Source organism: Numenius arquata, chromosome 2 (genome assembly GCF_964106895.1).
Source record: "Numenius arquata chromosome 2, bNumArq3.hap1.1, whole genome shotgun sequence".
NCBI classification, from domain to species: Eukaryota; Metazoa; Chordata; class Aves; order Charadriiformes; family Scolopacidae; genus Numenius; species Numenius arquata.
In genome coordinates, this window is record NC_133577.1 from 79,041,628 (window position 1) to 79,064,188 (window position 22,561).

General features: G+C 44.4%; 1 protein-coding gene across 1 annotated transcript in view; it reads left to right on the forward strand.

Annotated features, from left to right (window-relative positions):
• Window positions 1-22,561, forward strand: part of GRIN2B (glutamate ionotropic receptor NMDA type subunit 2B) — a 171,180-nt gene that overhangs the window by 92,833 nt on the left and 55,786 nt on the right. The window contains exon 3 of the mRNA XM_074164357.1: window positions 482-596. Within this exon, the coding sequence (XP_074020458.1) occupies window positions 482-596 (115 nt within the window). The remainder of the gene's footprint in view (window positions 1-481; window positions 597-22,561) is intronic.

A 22,561-nucleotide genomic window follows, 5' to 3' on the forward strand; every position in this document is an offset into this window, starting at 1 on the left:
GGTGGGGAGGTTGTCTCCGCTGCTTCACCTGTAGGCCATCACTGTCCTCAAATGACATGTAAAATCCCCTTTGGAAAGCGAGCAAAGTGTAGGCTGTGGAGTGTGTTTACACAGGTAATTGCTATGCATCCCTCTGCCCTTTGGAGTAAGGGGAAATCAAGGACCATGGGCACTCGTGTGTGCATGTGACTCTTAGTCGTAATTTCAGGAATTAATTGAGAGCCAACGTGGGACATTGCTTCCCAGTCTCAAAATGGGGACAATTGCCTTGCTTTGCCTGTTTGTCCCGGTTTCTGGAGTAATTGTCCTGCTTCTCCCACCCCCTTCCTCTTAGGTTTTCCTTTGCTGTCCCCAGCTTCCTAACACTGTTTGCACTTGGCTCCTGCCATCCCAGTGTAAGCTACAGGGCGGGGGGCAGGCTCTCATTCGGGTTTGGTTCCCAGGAATTAACACTCTCCTTGCTCTTTTCTCTCTCCTGCAGGTACCTGATCAATGTTACCTTTGAAGGCAGGAATTTGTCGTTCAGTGAGGACGGATACCAGATGCATCCCAAGCTGGTGATCATCCTTCTGACCAAGGAGAGGAAGTGGGAGAGGGTAGGACATTTTTGGTAATTCTCAAACTGCCTCAGGGAGGAGGATGGAGGAAGGTTCCAGGCGAATAATTCCCCCCACCCTCCTGTACTTCTTATCAAGGGCTGGCAATCTCCTTGCATCCTGGACTACTGGTATCTCCAATACCCTGGCTGCTGTCTTTTCCATGCAGGATGCCATTACATTCTTCCATTAGTGTGCGTAAAAAATTCATCAGCTTCCCTTCTGTAACCTCTGAACATAAGTTTTCCTGCCTTTCAGAGAAGACACTTCCTCTGTGCCATGGGTTTCAATGGCAGAGACAGAAAATACTTCTCTGCGTGGCTTGGAGGCAGTGAAGTTCTGTATGCTAAACGACTGTGATTGAGCTACAGCCACACTTAGTAATATATTCCAGTGTTAACTGTGCTTGATATATCTGGCCAGTGTCATTTGCAATGGGATGGTGCATTAAGTAGGATGTGTACGTGAGATCGTATCGAGTTGTTCAAAGAACCAAATTTGCATATTTCTGAATAATTTGCATGTAACCCAAAGCACCATTTTAGAAATGGTGTAGATTTCTGTGTTAGTGCAAAGCTTTGGTTCGTTTCACCTCCCACATAAATGTCAGTGGTCCAGGCTCAGAACAAGCACTCCCAAAGGGTTTGAATTGAAGTACAGGGAGTAGTTTAAGGGCTAACAAAATAAGGTATAAGAAAATGATGGAAGTGAGAAGTCACAGTGAAAGCAAGGAGAATTCAGGAGAGCAGTCAATAGATATGAAGCAGAACTTGGTCTGGATATGATCATGTGTATGGCTTAGAAAAATTCCCTTTTGCCCCCCCAGGCACAGAAAGCCTTCTGTCCTTGGCTTCTTGTTCTCTGAATGGACTTACAAGTGGCCTAAATGGCCAAAGATGGGAAGAAGTTCATGGGGAAATGAGTATGAAGTAGGGAGCTGTCAGGAGAAATGCGTTCAGAAGTGGACTGGAGGAACAACTTTTGAAGGAGGCAGAAGAGCCACCGCATTACTGCCAGGCAGCCCCTAAGGTCTCCCAGTAGTTGCAGGAGTCTGGGGAGAGCGTGAAAGGCCCCAGCTCGTGCCTGGTTTCCAGGAAGACCCGTCTACCTTATGGTCTTGGCACTGTGCAGACCAGATGAGAGTGTACAGTCTGGGAGAGTCAACAGAGGTCTCAGTGGGACAGGAGTGTGAGGCATGGCATCAGCATGTGTGGACAACTCTTGGACATGTTTGGAGGCAGGCTGGCTGGACACTGCACAGGGGGTGGGCAGGCAAGGGTCAGGCTGCAGAGGCTTCACGTCAGGCTCTGTCCATCACACAACTTCACTAAAGCCCACCAGGCAAAGTCCAGGAGGATTTGTTCCTAGCTGGCACCAAATTTGTTCTCACAGAGGAAAGCTCCATCTTCAGAGTAGGAAAATGAGGCAGTAGCAGCATGAATCCTGCTAGGGATTGTTAGCAGGACTGGCTATAGGGAATTTGTTGCTGGAGTGCTTTGGAGGCTCTGGGGAGGCACAGCTAAATGCAGTCCTGTGTTTATCCAGCTTGTCACATGCACCCTTAGTGAAGGCTTGAGGGCTTCCATGAGTGGTAAGAGCAGTTGTTCAGTCTCTGAGAGCCTATCTGTGGTCTCTCAGATGAACCAGACAATTACTGGAAGGGATGCTGGTGAGCTGGAGTGTTTGGGTTAGACCTGGGACCTGCCTAAGTCTTGCTGTCTGTGGGAACTACTTGGCATCCATTAAACCAGAACAGCTCTTTGTTTTATAGGAGCTGGGGCTGGATTGAAATTAGACTACGATAAACTATGGTATTAGTGGTATGAAAAGGCCATAGTGCTTCCCGAACACAAATGTTTTACCTTGAAGTGGGTGTCTCGCTCAGTGGGAAGATCAGATTATTATAATCAAACTCTGAGCTGTTTGAATTTCACACTGGTAGATTCTTCTCAGAGAATGCAGAAGTCATCTCAACATGCTCTGATCACAGACAAATGCCTTTCATACCTGGAATCTCATACTCTTTTTCTTAATTTTCTCCATTCAGCAGAAATGCAAACATTAAAATATAAGGGTGAAACAGAGCTCTTTGTGGCAAAGATCATAATTTTGTTCAGTGTTTGTGGAGAGTCAGGCAAAGCAAAGTGCTGTCCTTAACAGCAGCTCCCAGGCAATGCCACAATACAGGCCATAAATAATTCATATATTATTAACGCACAATCCCAACACCTTTTCAAGTGCACTGCTTTGCAGTGTACAATCATCCAAACTCTCACTAACTTTTGCTAAATTAGCCAGGCACTTTGTCCTGACAACTTCAACACAATATGTAGAAGAAACTGTGCAAAGCACAGGAGACTTTCCAAGTCAAACACTCAGGTGGTAGGAGATGAGAGATGAAAGGCTGCATAGGAAACACTGATTCAGCCCACTTGTGTTCATCACTGTATCTCAGTCTTTAATTACATCGCTGCACACTTTTATCCATAATAAGACGCTATGCCTGGAAGGAATATCAAGAGGTCATTTAGTCCCTCCCTGTGCCCAAGGGAGGGATCAACTAGACTGAAATTATTCCTGACAGATGTTTGTCTCACCTGCTCTGAGAGAGTCCTTCGATTCTAGAAACTCCATGAAATCCTGAGGCAATCTCTTCCCTGGCTTCTTTCTCTTTACCCTGGAAAGTTTTTCTAATGTCTAACCTAGATTTCCCTGACTGCAGTTTAAGCCCATTACTACTTGGCATCTCCCTAGTGGACATAGAGAATTGCTTATTCTCTCCCTCTTTTTATCTTCCCTATGTATGTTTGAAGGCTTCTATCATGTTGTCTCCCACTTGTCTCTGTTGTAGATTAAGCAAGAATTTGTTCAGTCTCTCCTGGTAGGTCATGTTTTCTAGTCTTCTGATCATTTTTATTAGTCTCTTCTGGATTTAGTGACGCAGTTTGCTGCTTTGTACATCTTGGTGCAGTTGATTCTTGAAAGATGGCGTATAGATTGTGAGGAGTATGTCTCATGAGGTATATAGGTATAAAGAAATGGTTTAAAACAGGTGTGAAGCCTTCCATTTTCTGAGCAGCAAAGATGCAGACAGTGACTGAACTGTTTCAGGATTTCAGGTCTGTGAAAATTTTTGAGATTTTGATTTTGCATCCTAATTTGGGAAGAAATATCTCCAAAACCTCACCAGTTATTTCAGAACAGGTATTCATTTTTCAGAAGAGCTACAACTGTCCCCAGACCCTGATGATGATAAATCTCCTCCTCATTCCTTCAGACAGACTGAAGCCTTGTAGGGCTGACAATCATGAAAGAACATAGAGCAACCACTTTCTGGAAAGGGGCAGTAACCTCAGCTCTTCTGCTCTTGTAGCCATGAGTAATGATTCCTTTTGTGATAAGCAAATGTGCTGCATTTCATTCACTTCTCTGTTCTCAGTTCCTTAGGGGCAGAAGACTGCACGCCTTCCCTCACTACCTTTTAATTAACTAGTTAGTAGAGCTCTTCACTTCACTGGCCAGACAGCCGACGCGTGCTTTGGGTGCCTAGGTGCCCCTGTTGTATTATGTATCATAGAGGGGCAGATATATCAATGGAAGTGGTGTAGGAGGTCCACCCTTACGCCCCATTGGCCCATGAAGGGCCCTGCCTCAATGCAACCATTAGCTGGGGCCAGAGGTCACACAAGGTGAGCCAGAGGCTTGGTACTATGCTAGGTTTTGTGTCTGTGGGTTGTGATGGGAAGAGTTTTCACCCAGGCTTTTTCTTTACTGGTTGCCTTTCTCCTTTGCCCTCCTATAATCCCACATATGATGAGGACTTATTTCTGGGCTCATGATCCCTTTGTGAAAGCTGGCAAGGGCTGCTGTCCAGCTCTTGCTCACATCTGTCTTCTATGCTGAGGCAGGGGACAGTAGTCCTGCCCCATTAGCTCCCAGCTCCTCCTGTCTGCTGCCTCACATTCCCCCAGCAAATCTGGGGATGACACAAATGTCACTATCTCCGAGACCCTCTTTGGGATTCTTTCGCTACTTTAATTTCTAGTGAGTTTTGCATCACTTCTATCACCAGGTTGTTCCCAGCTTCTTCCTTTCTGATGTTTCTCTGCCTCTTCCCCTAGGTGATTCAGAGGACCTTTCCATGTGGCTTATGAAAGCAACCTCTTGTACCACCCCACAGAGCCCTTTGATTCTCAGGCTCCCTGGGGCATCTCTTACCACACAGGCTTCAGCAACTCCTGCTCCTGGCTGGATGAGTAAAGCCCCATGTGATGGGTTTGGTCAGAGTGCTAATACAAGCCATCTTAGAAGAGGACTGATGGGAAACTTATGCTGAAAGATTAATTCTCCCTGCTGCATGTGCTAATCCTCTGCCCCTATCAACCCTCACCCCCCTCAGCAGATAAAATGTTTGCCTGCTGCTGCTCCTATAATTATAAGTGTTTGACTTCTGAACTCTTGAAAATCAATTAGCAGCATCTGTTCTGCTTCCTCTAGCCATCGGTGTGGCCATGATTACAAATTCACAGACAGGCTGCTCTTAGCCTGTTCCCCTACACCATTGCACACAGTGCTCCCTGGGATTGGGGCCATTTGCTGTGACGTGCTGTCAGCTGCCTCGGTGACTGTAGACTTCCAGTACTTCCTAACGCTGCAATAGGGTGAAAAACGGTCTCTCTGCCACACAGGCTTTCCAGAGGGGTTCAGCTTGGATCGTAGTCCACATAAGGTGAGTTTATGAACTTGTGTGACCCTGTCCCTTGCTTGGGCCAGAAAAGTGTTATGCCCATCCGTGCCTGGGAGTGGTTCCCTTGGGATGTGGGAGAGAACTGCAAAAGGGAAAGAGGATTTAGAAAATAAAAATGGAAAAATAAGGTTTGCTTTATCTGAAAAAAGAGGAAGGGGAACAAGATAAGTCTTTGGACATCCAAATCATTGTTGAAAAAAGGACATTATGGTCAGTTGCTTTTCCTGTCCCCAGCAAGCAGAAAGAAGATGACATCTTGCTAAATTTTCAAGCAGAAAGATATGTAGGGAGCTGTCTAATTGTTAGCATGGTGAGACATGATGAGGCTCATTTGCTGGTGAGGCTCATTTGCTGGAGGACACATAGAAAAATACCCAACATTGTAGGGTCTAAATCTATCTTGTTCTGCCTCAGAGCTAGTGGATGCAATAAGTGATCTCTTGTGGTTCTCTGCTAGCCTACATTTCTTTGATAAGATGAACCTGAAGAGTGTCTCACAAGATACCACTTATTTGATAGGAAAACAACCCTAGGTTATGGACAAGCTGATCAGAAAAAAATTCAAGCCTGGTGCAGTGAGGACATAATTTCTGCAAGCTTCTACCAGTACTTTTTGTGTGAGCAGGCAGTTGGCACATGAAAGCTATTGTGGATGGCTGAAAATAAAGCCCTTATGGAGGCACTTGCCACCTCCTGCAGTCTGCAGCTTTGGAGGGCTGATGAACACCACAGAGATGCTGAAGAGGCTATAGCTTTTGATGATAATGCAGCCTTCAGGCCTGATCTTAAGTCTTTGTGTGGATTAAAAGAAATATTCATTGTCACTTCTTTGTGTGCTTCAATGTCCCAGTGGCAGAAATAATGGGAGGGGGAAGAACACTGAAAATCTGATCAGTATTCTTGGCCTTTTAGTAAGGGTCTATATGGTACTGGTCACTCCATGAAGAACCAATATGAATCATGTACCTGTTATGATGCCTAGCAGAAGGAATGACTTAGATTTTTTTTTTTTTTTTTTTTTTAAATTTCATTTTCTGAAGAAGGCTCTTTAAAATGAGAGGAACAAGAATGTAGGGTTGTGAGGTGAAAACTGCAGTTATACAAATCCAAACATCTTCTCTGAAGGCCCTCCCCTGCCTTTGGAAAGATGACTAGATCATTTGAGACAGTTACCTCCTTGTGTTGTCTGGTGCTCACCTAAGCAAGCCTCTCTGATCACTTACACGTGCATGCAGAGGTATGCTTGTCTCTCTGGGGTAGAAGTTACTGCCTTTGGTCAGGTTCTGCTCTGTGTGTGGAGCTTTGGCATCTTGACAGCATGTCCAGGACATCAGAGAGGAAATGTTTTTTTATCCTACTGACTCCTTTTATGGTGAGACAAGATTGGATTGTTTTTGCCAATGAGTCTTGTTTTGCTAATTTCCCGGTGTACATGGGGATTTATGACTCATTGTCCCTGAGGAGAAATGGCATAGGAGTTTGTTTAAACCTACTCAGAGTTAGTGACTGATTCTGTTCCCATAGAACCAGTTTTAGGAAGGATATAGCTTCACTTAGGGCAGATGGACCGTTCTGGATTTAAGCATGTACGGCTGAAATTAGAATGGGAGTCTGTATGTGCATTTCCCCCCTTATTTTTAAGTTTTTCTTTCTGGACATTTCTCTAAGAGACTGTAATTTGCTGAATCCCTTGCTTCTCATTAGACATCATCAAAGAATGCATGTTTTATGGATACCCCACTCCCAAGTGAGTGTCCCTTAGATACCTGATCTAGGTCACATCTGATGGGTCTGTTGATGACCCTGATTCAATCAGACAACCAGATGGCTTTATTTGTGCACCTATGCTGTACCCACTGCCAGGATTTGGCCTGGCTTCTCACAGTTGTCCAGGATGTAACTGTATATATTTGTGGCTAATTATGGCCACCTTAGTCTTACACTGACTCCTAAGGAGAAGGGCAGATACAAGTGCCACACAAAGCTTTCCTTATCAGACAATAAATGGAACAATCTTTCTGAAAAAGCCTCCTACGTAAATCTTGTGGACATGCTGATCAAATGGTATCTTTGCTGACTGATGGTATCACACCATTAGATTAGATTACTGCATCCTGCAATAATGAGATAGTCCATCTCTTTGACCAAAGAGGACACTAGTTGGGTGTTTCCTCCTAACCACTGTATGTTATGTCAGTATAAGCTGTTTGCTGTCTTTGCCTCTTCCTGAAGTGGTTTCTGACTGTGTTTGCTTGAATTTTGGAGTGCATTTGTATGATTCATGAGCCTGCAGAAAAATATTCTGGCTCTTCTCCACCAGGCCCTACTCCTTGGCTACCGGAGGGAATTCTTACATTGAAACAATGACAGCTTCTTGGAGAGACCTTGTCCTCTAATGCAAATCAGATATTGGAAAATTTGGAGATCTTTATTAAGCCCAGGCTGTAGTTAGAATGCCTCCTACCATTTCTGTGCTAGTGTTGCTGATGAGGGTGATTGTAGCCATCTGACCTTTACTGGGGTTGCCAACCTGACTGCCGACAGGGCAACCCTGAGGACTGTGCCCTGTGTACTAATGTGGTAACACCATCCAGACAGAGGAGAAGACTGCTCTTGTCTTTGTTGTGTTCTAGATGAGAGCTCTATTTTGGGGGCTTTCTTCCAGCTGGCTCGCCCATGCCACACAGCAAAGGGGGTCACCGTTCCCCCTTGCTGCCTGTACACACAGCCACCTCTTGCGCGTCATCATTGCTGTTCCCAGCCCCCAGTTATGGACCTGGGACTCTGCTCTGCAGGGAGCTGTGTGAACACTAACCAGAAAGGTGGCTCCTTCCCCAAAGTGGTTACACTTTAATTAGAAGACAAAAGACAGCAGATGGGTACAGATGGACCAACGGGGGAGTCAAGGGAACAATCAGACAACATTAGTCAGCATGGTAGGCAGCAGGCTTTACACACCAACTGCCTAACTCTTGTGAAGGCTTTGATAGGCAGCAGAGAATTATAACCGGCTTTGTGCAGGTTTATGGGTGCCTCATCGAGAGTGTGAAGGGCAGATGGGAAAAAGCAGTAAAGGTGCTTTTGCATGCTTGGAGAGCTGTGGCTGAGAAGGTGCAGCGACTCAAAAATACCCAGTGCTGCTGGAAAATTTCCAGTCTTCTTAACATCTGAGGGGATAATCCTAACTTTAGAGAGAACCAAAAAAACCGTGGTAAGGCTACATCTTGTGATGCTGCACCACTTCTCAGTGCAGGGCTGGTGCACTACTGCCGGAGTCACATTGCTTCTGGTCAAAACCCCTCTTGCTTGCCACCAGCTTGGAGGTTTCCATGGCATGTCAGATGTTGCTGTGTATCTGTGTCCCTTTCATCGTGAGCATTTAATTGATTGTGGGAATGTGTTATCTCAGCATGTTGACAATAAACATCCATATCTTAATTCAGGTGAGAGCTGAGCTGCTGAGGGAAAATGAGCTTTCAAGCATGGGTGAAGTAATTAAATATTCCTATCACAACACAGTATCAAGGATCCATCCTATCATCCCTTATCAGTCCACAACAACCTCAAAATCACAAGAATGGGGGTTTGATTTCATTAGAAATGAAAGAAACAAACATGGCTGTTGTTTTGTATTTTTGGGTGAATGAAAACAAATTCATATTTCTTTTTGAGTCCCCACAAAATGTTTTTCTGACCTGAAAAAAAATAATTCAGGTCATTTAATTGTAGTAAAAACATTTTGTAACATAGATGAGTTTTGATATAAAAATGTCATGTGAAAATGAAATTTTCTAAAGCTTTCATTTTGTGCATTGCCATTTTTAAGCAAAGCATGTCACTATGAAAAGTCTAAGTGATATATGCTGACATGCTAAGAATCCCCTCCCTTGCCCTCTGTTCAGGTCAAAACTCTTCTCTAATTTCAATCTGAGCACAAGATTGACTTTTTCTCCAAACTCCATTTACAAGTGTACTGACGATTTGTCAGCCCAACAGTAATTGCTCCAGCTATACTCCACTCAGGAGCGACACAGGCAGGTTGTGTCCCCTACAACACTGGATGGATACACAGCACAACAAACTTCACTTTCCCCTGCTTTGTCCCCAGCCACATACTCGAAATCACTTCAGGGACTCTGTAGCAGCCAGAAACCACACAAGTGGCACCAGTGCCATTGGAAGAGGCAGGTTATTTCCAGTTGCTTTTGGTGGCCAGATTATGCAACAAAAAGACAGCTGAAAAAAGCATGGGAATTTTGGCGGCTTTAAGATTTTAAATTTGTGAAGAGATGAGGGCAGAGAGGAAGCAAACAACCAAACTCAGTCTGGAGAAAGTGCTAGCATAGCTTCTGCTGAAGGAGACTCACAGTGAATGAACGTGCCCCCGCTGCCTGAGGGTGTGTTTTCATCTGTTCGGTTGCATTTGCTTGAGACTCTGTCTCACGTCGGCGACGTCTTTACTTGGCCTGTGAATCCTTTGCTTTTTCTATTTTTACATTTCCTGAATGTTATTAACTGGAGGCTCTGTTTTCCTTCCATGGGGCTTAAGAGAAGGGAGGTGCTGCTGTGTCCTCATCTGCATATTCATAGGACCCTACATTTTTCTTTCCTTTACCTTTTTCCTTTGGTTTTCTTCCTCTCCCCGTCCCCCCCCCCCCTTTTTTTTTTTTTTTGCTAGGTTTTGGCAGTTTGCTTTTCCTGGAGTAGAAGTCTGGCCACATTTGCTTCTGAATCCATTTGAAATAAATTTTTCTTAATAGGAAATTGCTCAGGCTTTTTTTTTTTTTTTTTTTTTTTTTCCAGTAAGGAATAGATTGCTTGTTGTGTCTTTGGCTTGGTTTCTTTCCTCTGGTGTTGGTTCCGGCCAGCATTTCTGTGCTTGGTTCTCACACGCTCCTTGCTTTGTGTTTGAATCCTGATTGTGTGTGGTTGACTTGGCTTGACGCTGACCTGCGCCTTGGCAGTATTTTTTACTGGACCAGGACAGTCTTTCCCCCTGTGGTTTTGTCTGCACTGTTATGTGTTAACTTCTCTGCTGCTTTTCAAAGGTATCTCAGTGTTAATACTGTGGTTATCACTGGAGCTACTGTGTGCTTGAGTTACTCTCGCTGCTCATGAACTCTGGCATGCGTTTAATGTCATCGATTTGAGCATACAATATGTTCAGCGTCGTTTGTTTTCCCTCTGCCTGAACTGTGTTTTCCCCGAGTCTGTAATTTTTTCAGACTGCCTTTGGTAACGTTAGATCCCGGTACTTACTCTTTCATTGCCTTGTAGTGGTGTCTGGGTTTCTGTCACTATCCTTTGGCCTTTCTTATTTGTAAAAATCTCTGGCATTTACTGACCTGGGTTTATTTCTAAAATGTGCGAGGGGTTGTGTTGTCTTCTGCTGAGTCAGCAGTTTGCCAGGCTTATTTAATTTCCTTCTGCCAGGCTGGCTGCATTCTGCAATGTCTCCCACCATGCCAAGCCTGGAAGATTGTTTGACAGCCTTTTTCTTGTTCCTGTTTAAGCTTTCGACTTGGTCTGCATTTTATGTGACAGTTTCTGGTGCTTGTTTCCCTTAGGTTTATTTCCTTGGTTCCTGTACACGATAATGACTTACATTTCTATTGTTCCTGCCTTCGAGAAGGATCCTAAGCCCTTTGCAAAATTAACATACAGGCAACATTTCACTATGAGTAACGTTCAGCCGCTCGTGTGGTGGAATGGGGTTAGGCTGTTTAATGATGCAAAACAGCACTGCACAGCCATGTAGGGTAAGAAACAGGAGTCTCAGATGGAAGGAAACAAGGGATTTTTAATTGGACTCTGGCCAATTTTGACCCCAAAGTCTGTTTTTGGGGAAAATGACATGGATCATTAAAGACCAGGAGTGGTAAGGCCTGTGTCCTTCCCTTTCCAGATGATAATGCCTGAGCCTCAGAAATATGGTGGGAGGAACAAATGAGTCTGTGAAAAAACATAGGGCAGGATCAACAAAAATATTAATTAATTTTGGTAGATATGGAGGATTTATTTTGGAAGTTTTCGTGCTGTAAATGAAAAATGACATTTTGGTGTTTTCCTGTAGACTCACAAAAGCCTTTAGATACCATTCACAGAGGCGACGTGGAGGAGGAAATGGCAGCATCTTCCCCCAGATCCCAGAGCCTCGTTAGCCAGACGGTGAGAATAGACTCCTAGGCAATGGGAAAACTGCATTCAGATCCCTTCTACCTGACTCAGAATGGAGGTTTAAACTGTGGTCTCCGTCATCTCTCAGGAGAGAGGTCTAACCCTTGGGACTAGGATTTTTTTTTCTTTATTTTTTCTCTTTTAATACAAACTCCTTTACCAGTGAGTACTCAGAGTGTCTTTGCAGATGTTTGTCTGGATCCAAATTTCCATCATTTTTATTAATCATGTCTGATAAAGAACGTGATTTTTGTGTCTGTGTTGAGTGGACGAATTTCATTAGTGGAAAATTCAAAAAAAAGCAAACAAACTTGGGTTTAGATGGAAACAATACTTTTAATTTTTTTTTTCTTTTCTTTATTGTTAAGACCTTGCTTTGAAAAATCATTTTTTTGGTGCAGCTTAATCAAAACACCATTTTGGTCAGTCTTGGAGCATGCAGGGCCGGCCTTTATGAAGCTGTTGAAACTGCATCAGGGCAGCTTGCCACCTACCACATAACACGGGGTGCACACTGCAATGTTAATGCTAATAGGTGCTGCAGATCCTTTTGTTCTCCCAGTAGATCCACCCTGGTATTGTGTAATCCTGTGGTTTTTGAGAAGAAATAGTGTTTCCTGGTAAATCAACTTATATTGGGTGCAGCATAGGTGTGCTGCAAGTTTTCCAGTCTAAGCAGTGTCATACAACAATCTCACTATCCAAGCTGGGGGATCTGGGGATAATAGAAAGAGTCCCTTCTTCTGCAGTCTGCTGCCTGACATCAGCTCCTGCACGCCGCGTTTAACTGTTTGCTCCAAGCATCATCTGAGTGTTTTAAGAATTCAGGATTGCTCAGGTCACTTCTTTCAGGCCAGTGCTTTACTTTTGTTCCTTTTTAGAAGTGGGAGTATTTGCTTTCCTTCTTAGATGTGTGCTCATTTTCACCGAGGCCAGAGTTCTTTGTATCGCTGCATTTAATTATGTTTGCTTTGTAAAGACTGCTGGGATTATGGCAGCATCTAATTTCTGTAGCTTTTCTGCCTCTGACAGGGGCTACCTGTGGACCGCTGCTTTCCTTGAGCTTCTCCTGCATGTAGATCAGCCTGCATTTGTAGTTTCCACCAGCTTCATGCCTTGTCCCTTTTCTTACAGATGGCTGCCAATCGAGGTCTTGGCTTTCAGGATGGCTGAGGAGCAGACCCATAGAGAGCTGTGTGTGTCTATATTTGAACAGTTGTTCTTATCCGTGCTCTGCCTCCTATGTTTGGTCCCAGAATAAGTCCTGTGTGTGTATATATTTTCCTGCTCATTGCCCAGACACCTTGCGCCAGCCTGGGACTAATGGAGACGCTGTCTTACAAATAAAGACTAAAACAGTACAATCTAGTGAAATCTGCACTAAGGACATTCTCCATTAAGATGTCCCCTGTCTCAAATAAACACTCTGAAGTATTCCCAGGGTTTGCTGTGCAATGTTACTTGAACTTTAGTTAAAACCTGTTTTCTCTGGGTAGCCTGTGTCTTACTGGACCCTTGCCTGGTTGCTGAGGATAGATTTTTCCCAAATATATATTTTTGCCAGATAGGGAGTATGATAATTTTCTGCAAATGTTAGAAGTGAATAATTGACAAGGAAAGCAAGGACTTCTTTAGGACAATCCAAGTGAGTGTAATTAAAGAGTAATAGGGAGGCAGAAGGTGTGTTTAGATTGAATATCAGGGATCATCTTCTTTTAGAAGATGCAAAACAGTTGTCTGATAAACATGCTGGGACTCTGGTTGCTGTGGCTGTTGACTATGGGATGGGACAGACCAAATGGGAGGGAGGTGGAGAGGAACTGACTGGAGAGACATCCACCAATTTTTTTTCTTTTCATTGTTCCATGTCTGTCCATGTGTCACTCTGCAGGGCGAGCAGCACAGCATCCCTGGGGGGAAATCCTCCCTCTCCCAGATACTCTTTCCCCCCAGCCATTCTGTCTGCCCTCCTACAAGCAGGAGCGTGGAAGAAATTTCCCTTGCCTTCTGCTTGAAGGGAAGGGGCGCAGTTCATGCTGTGACACAGAGAGAGGGCTGGGAAGCCCCCCCACTCCCTGAGGAGCCCTGTGGGTCGCTGCGCTGTCCACCGTGCACGGGTGGAATTTTCCAGGAGCGTCCCCCTCTGCCACCACCATCCCTTTGCAAACTCCAAGAAACGCAATTTATGAAAATGCATTCTTAGCACACAGCTGACATGGTCAACATCTGGTTTCCAAAGAGAGCGCTGTGAGAGATTTGAAATTGCTGCACTGTGGAAAAAATGATGTGGGGTAATTATAGATACCTAACAATACTATTTAATTTCTTCTGCCATGTCTTTCCTACATAGTGTATCTGGTAGTGCTTCAGAGAGCTGAATAATTCTGACAGAGGGCAGTGAAAGGGGTAGGTAAGGGAGAAAAAAAAGTCCCCTGTGATTTCAGTTAGGATCTGAAATGAAAGGAAATGTGACTGTAGGATTAGATGTTTCCACGTCCTCTCCAGGAAGGGGAATCTTTGCCTTTTTTGTACATTGGCTACGGAAGGAGGAGAATGTGGAGGATTATCAGCGAAGATGAGGAAGACAGAACCTCTGAGAACAGACTCAAGGGGAGCAGGGCAGCTGGGCTCACTGGCTCACTGGCAGCTGGGGTGCTGCCACTTCTGCTGAGCAGGCTCAGAGCTTGGGACCACAGGGGAAAGGAAGGTGATGCTCCCAAGGTCAGATCTGTGACCGGCGGTGAGACTGCTCCAGAAGACAGTCCAGACTGGCAAAGTCAGGCTTGAAAGCACCTTTACTTCCCCTGATACAGAGGGACCCTGCAAAGATGAACCTCAGCAGACTTAAGTGAGAACAAGCCTGGATCCCAGCAAGGTCTCCTCTCTGCTGCAGAAGTGCTGTTGCTCTGTTGGCACTGCAGTCCAGAGGTCTTGCATGGGCTGTGTGTGTCCACAGCCAAGACTCCTCCTGACAGCACAGAACCAGCTGTAGTGATGACTTGCCTCCCCAAAAGTGAGCACATTCCCTGGGGGCTGATGCAGTGGGGAGGGAATTGCAAGGGAGCCTTAAGAAAAGGCTCAAGGGCCAAGTAGGAGGACCCAGGTGGAGGTCAGAACAGGTTTAGGAGAAGCCCTCAGAGACTAAGTGACACGTGAAGGGGCACAATGAGAACCATGGAGGGCAGAATTGGGGAGCAGTGAGCAAAAATAGAATTTGGGGACATTACATGCTAATTCTAGCATCAGGGTGGAGGCACCCAGGAGAAGGGGGCCTTGGCTTGGGGGCTATTGAACCTTTCTGTAGAGCCCAACAGCAGAAGGATGTTATAGGGGGTTGCTGTTTGATTTGGCCAGCAATGCAGCCAGGGTCACAATGGGTAGACAAGGATGCGAGGTGAAGATGAAACCCATGTCTCAAACCCCTGAGATGTTGCATGCTACCTTTCTGCCCTTGTGCTGGGTACTGTCTCCCACCTCAGTTGCTGGTTTTGACGAAATTACAGCTGTACAGAGGTGAAGTGAAAGGCTGCGGAGTTTTTCTAAAGGGATGATGGAAGGTCAGCAAGAGACTTCAAGCTGTGAACTTGTCAATTGGTATAGCTTCTACCAGTAAATTGTCCCCTGAAGGCAAGCTCTTAATATAATTTCATTTAGAGAAATGCACCAAAAGGGATATAATGAAGATATTCATATTATGAAAGTGTGACTGTTATCCTGGAAGAAGCACTGGTTAAGACTCAATTGTCTATTGTGCTCATCAGGACTTGCCTCAGTGATATATAGAGCTGCTGATGCTGGTGTGTTACAATACTAAATATACAAACATATCTATTTGAGTGGCTCTGCCTAAAAGCAACTCTTATTGAGTTAACTTGCAGAAAATCCTCTGAAAGGTTTTTTGCTGGAAAATTAGTATTTCAGTTAAAGCACATTTTTCATATGAGGTGCTTGTTTTCCTTGAGGCACTCCAACTTTTTGTGAGAAGGCTGAGAAGTTTTAAAAGAGACACTCCAAAGTCTTTTATTGTTACAAATGGGTACAAATTGATTTGGGTATTTTGTTCTTAAATTTTTGAATACTATTTTGAAATTTTCAGCAAAAGAAGCGATGTCAGGAACCTCCTCTCATTTATATTCAAATGGATATTTCTGTGTGTTTCAGGAAGCCAGAAGCACAAACCAGATGATTCTGGTATTAAAAAAAGAACATACTCTTAGCCAGTGTACCTCCTTCAGAGCAAATTACCATCTCTCTCTGCTCCAGAAGGTTCTGTAATGATAAATGCAAAGCTGTGCAGATGCGGAGGGAACAACTGAACCTTGATCTCTGAGGAAACAGCTAGGGATGGATACCAGTTCAAGGTCGAGATCCTGGGCAAATCTGAAGCTGTGATCTCTTTCCCTTTTGAGGGTTTATGAAGGGTATGGTGAGCACAGGGCACAGCTGTGTGGCAGGAAAACCAGAGATTATTGGAATGAGTTATAAGAATCAATGATAAATATTTAGACAGTATCGCAACTTTGCAAGATGGTTTCTAACAATTAAACCAAAAACGCAGTGTTCTATTCTTGAGAGGCCTCTCCCACAGGCCACCTAGACACCATCCTCAATAGTGTCAAAAGCTTGTGTCTTTTCCTCGGTGCCTTGCACCCCCTCCCACTTCCTTCCTCCAGAAGCTGCTCTGTTGCTGCAAAGCAGTCTATTTTGAGTTATACTGATACTATAAAATTGGTACTGAAGTTCCTGACCCAGCCCCCTTTTCTGGGGCCTGAGCACCATCTTTGTCCTCTGGTGGACTAGGACAGCAGTCCTTGCCTGGTCCTTCATATGAAGTGCGTATGCCCAGGAAGTCTTTTCATGCTCTCCCAACATTTTCCCTCCAGACAGTGCTGGACAGAATAGCGGTGCAAAGCTCAGCAAAGCCAGAACATGAAGATAGTCAAGAAAAGGGAGAAGGGATTGGAAGGGGAAGGGTTAAAATAAATAACTCTCATGAGATATGTGTTGAAAGCAGATTGACTTCATCCTTGATTACAAAGTTGTATTTTGGGGAAGAGACTAAACCAAAGTTATTTCTGCTTAGAATTTTGCTGTTACTGGTCATCCATTTCTGCAGCACTTTCCAGAGAAGTGAACCAAATATTGCCATGTGGCCAGTCAACTATCCACCTACAGCATAATACTGACAGTGCTGGAAAATGGAACTGGCTTCAAGGATTTTCTGACATCACCCTGACCCCTGTAGAGAAGAGACAGGTTACCAGCCTTCTGTGAGCAACTTTTAAGAGATACTGCAAACAGCTATCTTTTAAAGTAGACAAGCGCTCCCTTTGGCCTGGATGTCTGACTTCCAGCTACCAGGGTGTCCCATCTATTTTATGTTGGACATGTAGACAAGAAATAGCACCAGAGCTGTTTAAAAACATTTTTGTTTTTATTTTAGTTGTGTTTTGTGCCCTTCTTGCTGCAGTCATTCTCTCTCTTGCTACTGGGTGCCACAGAGCACTCTACAGGAGCTTGTGACGAAGTTGTAGTGAGGTAAAGCCATTTCATTGAATGATGCTCATGCACTGACCCTATAGTACATGTCTTTTTCAGTGGTGGGCCTACCTTCTTTTGTGTTTCTGGTGCAGCTGAAGATACCAAATGTGTTCTCCAGAGCCTTCTGTGGTTTTGCATCCTGAGTATTTTGTAGCTCTGTGCTTCAGCCTGGATTGAAATTAGCTAGGTTGATTGAGCTAAAAATCTGTACATTTGTACATGTAGCTTACCAGTGGTGCGATCTTGGCACCAGGTGCTAGAAACAGAGACTTTCTTCCATGCCCTTGGTAAAATGCATATGTAGGCTGCTGACCTTTAAGACAAGTTGCATTGCCTGCCTGTTTGCTGAGGCTGTTTCTGAGGAGAATGGTAGTACAGGGAGGTGTTGGGTGTATTTCTTCTTTATGGGCTGTGGAGGTCTTTAATGTCATTTTCTGACCTTGTGTTAATTGGAAGTGTTTCCACAGATGTTTTTCAATTTTATTGCTATTGCACTTGGAGAGATTGAAATAATACACAATATGGAATGGGGGATAAATAAAACCAATGATCTTATGAGGTTTGGCAAATCTTACGTCTGTGGTGCCTGAAGCCTCCTTTTTGGCTAATAAACTATTTGTCCTTCTTTCTCTGGCTTCTCTTCTGGAGAAAGTGTTCTCACAGGATCTCTCTCTTACACACAGTGAGCACCAGAAATGCTAAGGAATGGGAGACAGGGCAGCAAACAGGGGAGACACACTTTGACTGGATGCACAAAGTGACAGATCAAAGTTGAGGGATTTGTTGACTCCGTTGTTAATCAAGAAGTCAAAAGAGGGGGGATCAATCTGAAAAATTGGCCATCGTCTGAGTTAGGACAATGCCTCAAATTTCCTTAGCAAGATGACTGATGAGCTGTGGACAGCTTGTTCCAGGAGAAGTCCTAGGAAATGGGACTTGATCCATAAGGGAGGAGCAGCACAGGAGCCTGGGGAGCTCCTCAAGCCCTTGAGCTGCAGCAGTGCCTGAGGTCAAGTTTCCTCTTTCTGCTGGTGCAGCTGCAGAAAGAGGAACCTTCTGGCTTGTGGGTGGACTGATCTACACAGACTGCTTTTATCAGCACTTGTTGTTGAAAGGGGTGCTTCACATCGTGGAGACAACACTTTCCTTCCCATTTATATCATGGGTATCTGGAGATACTTGCAGTTGTGTAGCCATGGCTATGGAAGAAGAGTTCAGAACAGAGCTCACAGTGATGTCCCTTGCCTCTTGCAGTTTGCCATATCTAGAGGAAATCCCTAAACTTTTAATGCAGTTCTCTAAAACTTTCTTTGATGATCCTTTTTCTAAATTCACCTGAAGGAAACAAAATTTTATTTACTTTGATTTCTATCCTCAGTCTTTTGTCAATACAGTTTACAAAGGCGCATATATGTATGGTAAATTAGTTCAAGATTTATTGTTCAAGAATGAAATTTTCTTCTGTGCCCCTATCCCCAACAAATTTATTTACTTGAGAAAAGGAAAGTCTTGAGATTTTGTAATTCTCCGCCCTGAAGCCATACTGAGTATCAGTGATCTTCTGACCTGTGGCCTTGGGCGAGTGTCCTTAGTGTGTGTTTTGCAGGAGCAGTTTTTAATGCAACGTTGTAAGGCGCAGCTGCCTCTGCAAGGTGATGCTTGATTGTTCTAGGTCCTTCTGGTAGTACCCCTACAGTCTGTGACGGGTAACGTGGTGTAGACCAATTCACTCCTTCTTCATCTTTAATCTGTGCAAACTGCCCATGAGAAGCTGAAGGAGAAGAGGTAGAGCTGTCCTTATGATGATTTCCGTTCCCTCGTCTTCACAGGGGGCCCAGAAGCCAGCTTTCCTGGCTGCTGAGAAAGAGGCACATGGAGAAGTGGCAGCTGAAATTAAACTGTGGCAAAAGAAAGGGGTGATAGAGAGAAGTACTTTTTGAAAGAACATGTTAAATCCTAAAGATCTCCTTCAGTCCAATGCCTCTGCCACTTAACTTGGTGGTGAACACAGATTGGGGGCTTTCACTGGTGATCAGAAATAGTGCTTTTTTTTCCTGCAGCTGCTAAGAATTTTCTATGCCATAGGCTTTTCTGTCCATGGCTAGGAACATAGCATCTCCACAGCAAGTATCAGTTCATTGTGTTTTAATATTGGCAGTAAATGATGTGGGAGACTTCAGAGTGGTTCAAGACATAATGTCCCATTTTCTCAGTAACAAGGTAGGACTGCTTTGGCCTATGGTCTCTGGAGAGCAAAGTGAATTTGATCTCCAAGTTTCCAGGCTCCTCCACAGACGCTGAGAACAGTTAAAAATGCTGGTGGACTTAGTGAGTGTCCAGTGATTTGGACTCGGAGGACAAGGCCTCGTCCCTTCGATATTTTAAGTGTGTGATCCCCTGGGGCCCAGTATAAGAAAGAAAACTTTGTGCTAGAGACAAGCACTTTTCTGGCAGAATTTTGTGTTAAAAGCTCTGTTCTTTCAGAGTTTCCCTTAGGCCAGGACAGTCAGCAGACGCAGATTTACTTGTGGAATGGCTTAAATGTAATTATATGAGCTAGCCTCCCCATCAGTATTATGTCTTCAGGGAAAATAGCCCAAGTTTTTAGTTTTGGGGTGATGTTATTTTCCATCCTCTTTACCGGCTTGTTTTGGCTGCTGTTGGGGACTTCTGTTCAATGGCCAAAGATCTCAGGCAGCCAAAATGCCAGGTCTGATGCAGCAATCTTGTGCTGTACTTGATGCTTCTCACCGTCCAGGCTAACCTCTGGCTTTTGCCAGCTGCTGCACCCAATACACCAAATGTAAGCCCAGAAACAAACTTCAACATGGCTGCGAACAGGCAATGGCTGGTACTGGGTGGGAATCTAGACCTGTTTCCCCAGTGTTTCCAGGAGATGCGCACTTCAGTGAGCTGCCTGCAGGGCAGACAAAACTTTGCACATGTTTTTCTGTGAGGAGTACAGGTGTGTGGTGTTAGATGCCTGCAGAAAGCTGTAGATGTGCATATGGGTACTTGTGCTTAACAGGGTACACGTGGAAGTGTACTGGCCCTGCATGTATTGCTATGTGTAAGTTAGAGATACTGGTCCTTGCAGTGTGTGGAGCGCTGCCTAACGGCAGCTTCACTTCTTTCAGTCTTGATTTTTAACCCGTATCACAAGAATTTTTAGCATTCCTGTAACTCCAAGTTTCTTTGTTTCTCTCTAATCACTGCCATTGAAACTTTGGGAATGGTTCCTGATCCTGGGAATGCTCAGTCCTTTCCTCATCAGCATCAGGCCATGTCCACCACTGTTGTGCTATGACAGCAGGTTCCATAACACGATGCTCCAGCATGTGGAAAAGTATTTTCTAGGTCCCATAAGATCAAAAGATGCATGTATGATCTTAAATGAAAGACACTAATGAAAAAAACCAAACCTGTAGCTGCTTTTTAAAGGCTCCAAATTACAAAAATAAGACTTTCTTTCTTTCCTGGATTGGAAGCAATTTGACTCTCCAGACATCTTGTATTGTCTGCTGTAATTGTATCTAGTCCTCCACAAGCTCATAGTTTAGAAAGCTCTGCCTTTTGGGGATTGTGATGATCCAAAATACTCTTATTTCGATATGTACTTGACCCAAAGTTTCTTCAAAAGCTCAGAATTATAACAAAAATCTCAAATAATAAAAGCACTTAGAATTTGGCCTTACTAAGTGTTTTTCAATTTATATTATTGTTCAGAAAAAAATATCTATTTTTAATAAAAGACACACTTTTTACTGCTAGGATAATTCTATGGTTGGTCAAATTTTAGCTTCGTGCTTGTTCAGTGGTATAAGAGACTTTTTATATCTGAGGAAATCTAGTTCACAAATAGAAAAGATCTTAGTGATTGTGAGTGAATGTTCCTTGAGACTGCAGCTGTTCCTTGAGATTTCTTCTCATTTTCTCATTTTGAATGCGTATCAGCTGTGGATCTCCTGAGAGAGCTGCACCTAGACATGTGTTTTTCTAGAGAGTTGTGCTTCATCTCCAAAGCAATAATGAAGATTAAATGCTGGCTATGGCCAACATGCATGGTGAATTGCAGCAAATGCATGGGCTTGTTCTGTTCAGGAGACAGTCTTCTGTTGCAGATCCATGTGAAGATGTGTGTTGACAGGTGGGAGTTTGAATGTTGGCAGCTGATTTGGGGTAAGAGCTGTCTTTTTCCCTAAATGGGAGTTGTCACAGAAGCGCTTAGGATGTTTCATAGTCCATTGAACAGGGTAAACGTGGCAGCTCTTAATAAAGCTGTAAAGTCCAGCAGTAGAGGGGTTCAGACTGTGGTAACACTGCTGGGGTAACAGCGTGTTCTGGCCTTGACCTGACTCCAGTCCAGGTCTTCTCTGCAGTCTAGTAGCTGGTCTTAGAGGGTGTGGGCTGCACCCTGAGGGAAAAATAAGTAGATGCTGTTTTCATCCCAGAAAGTAGGGAGGAGGAAAAGGGTGATACTACAGAAATGATACTACAAGGCAGCAAGGAGGCCTTTCCTGTACCATGCATGATTTCCTTTGGCAAGGGGAAAGCTCTACTAGATTCTTCCCTTTTCTCTCTCTCCCCTTACTTCCTTCTCCTTCCTTCTCTCTTTTTTTTTTTTTTTTTTTGGTCTCTTTCTCTTCTCACTGGCTGGGTTTCTAAGAGCAGCCCAGCTGGGATTGAGGTAGAGCTGCAGACTGGCCTCTTGTGCACTCTCCTAAATGCCTTTTCAAGCAAGCTCAATAATTGATGAGCACCTGGGTCCTTGTCTGCACTGAAGAGTGCACATGGTATTTAGTACATGGAAAAGCTATTTTGCCCATCAGACCGCATCCCTGGAACAGCACCGTTTCCCCAGGATACCAGTTAATTGTTCTCTCAGTAGTTATAGAGGAACTTCCTTTCTCCAGTGGTCTCAGCTGCTTGACTTCTTCCAGCCAAGAGCTTGTGCCTGCTCCCAGCGCATGGCTGTTGACTTCCACTTGGCACACCAGAGCACAGTTGAGACTCCTTCTTCCTCCAGTAGGTTGCTTCCTGGCCACTGATGTCCAGCCTGTCCTCTGCTACAGGTAAAACAAGTGCAGCAGGCCTCAGGTCATCTCCTGGGTTTCCATGGCCTCGATTATTATCCTGAAACATTGCACACTGTATTGCCTGCCTAGGATTAACTGCTCTATATTGAGGTGGAAGGTGCACTGACACAGCTGTGGGTGCAGGAGGGAGCGGGAAGTCAGGGTTGAAAGGTCTCAGAGGAGCTGGAGAAGGAGGAGGAGGAAGAGTGGGTGAGAACTGTCATGTCAGGGAAGGCGCAGGCCATCATCAGTCCCTGCTAAGCACACGGGTGGAATAGGGTAACAGGACTGTGTAGCTGGGGATGCTGCTGAGCAGGACGGAGGCATATTGACAAAACTAAGTGTGGAGTGGCAGGAAGGACTGAAATAGTTGAGGTGCTATTGGATGGGGTCTAAGGTGCACTGGCTGAACTGCTTATTGCTGT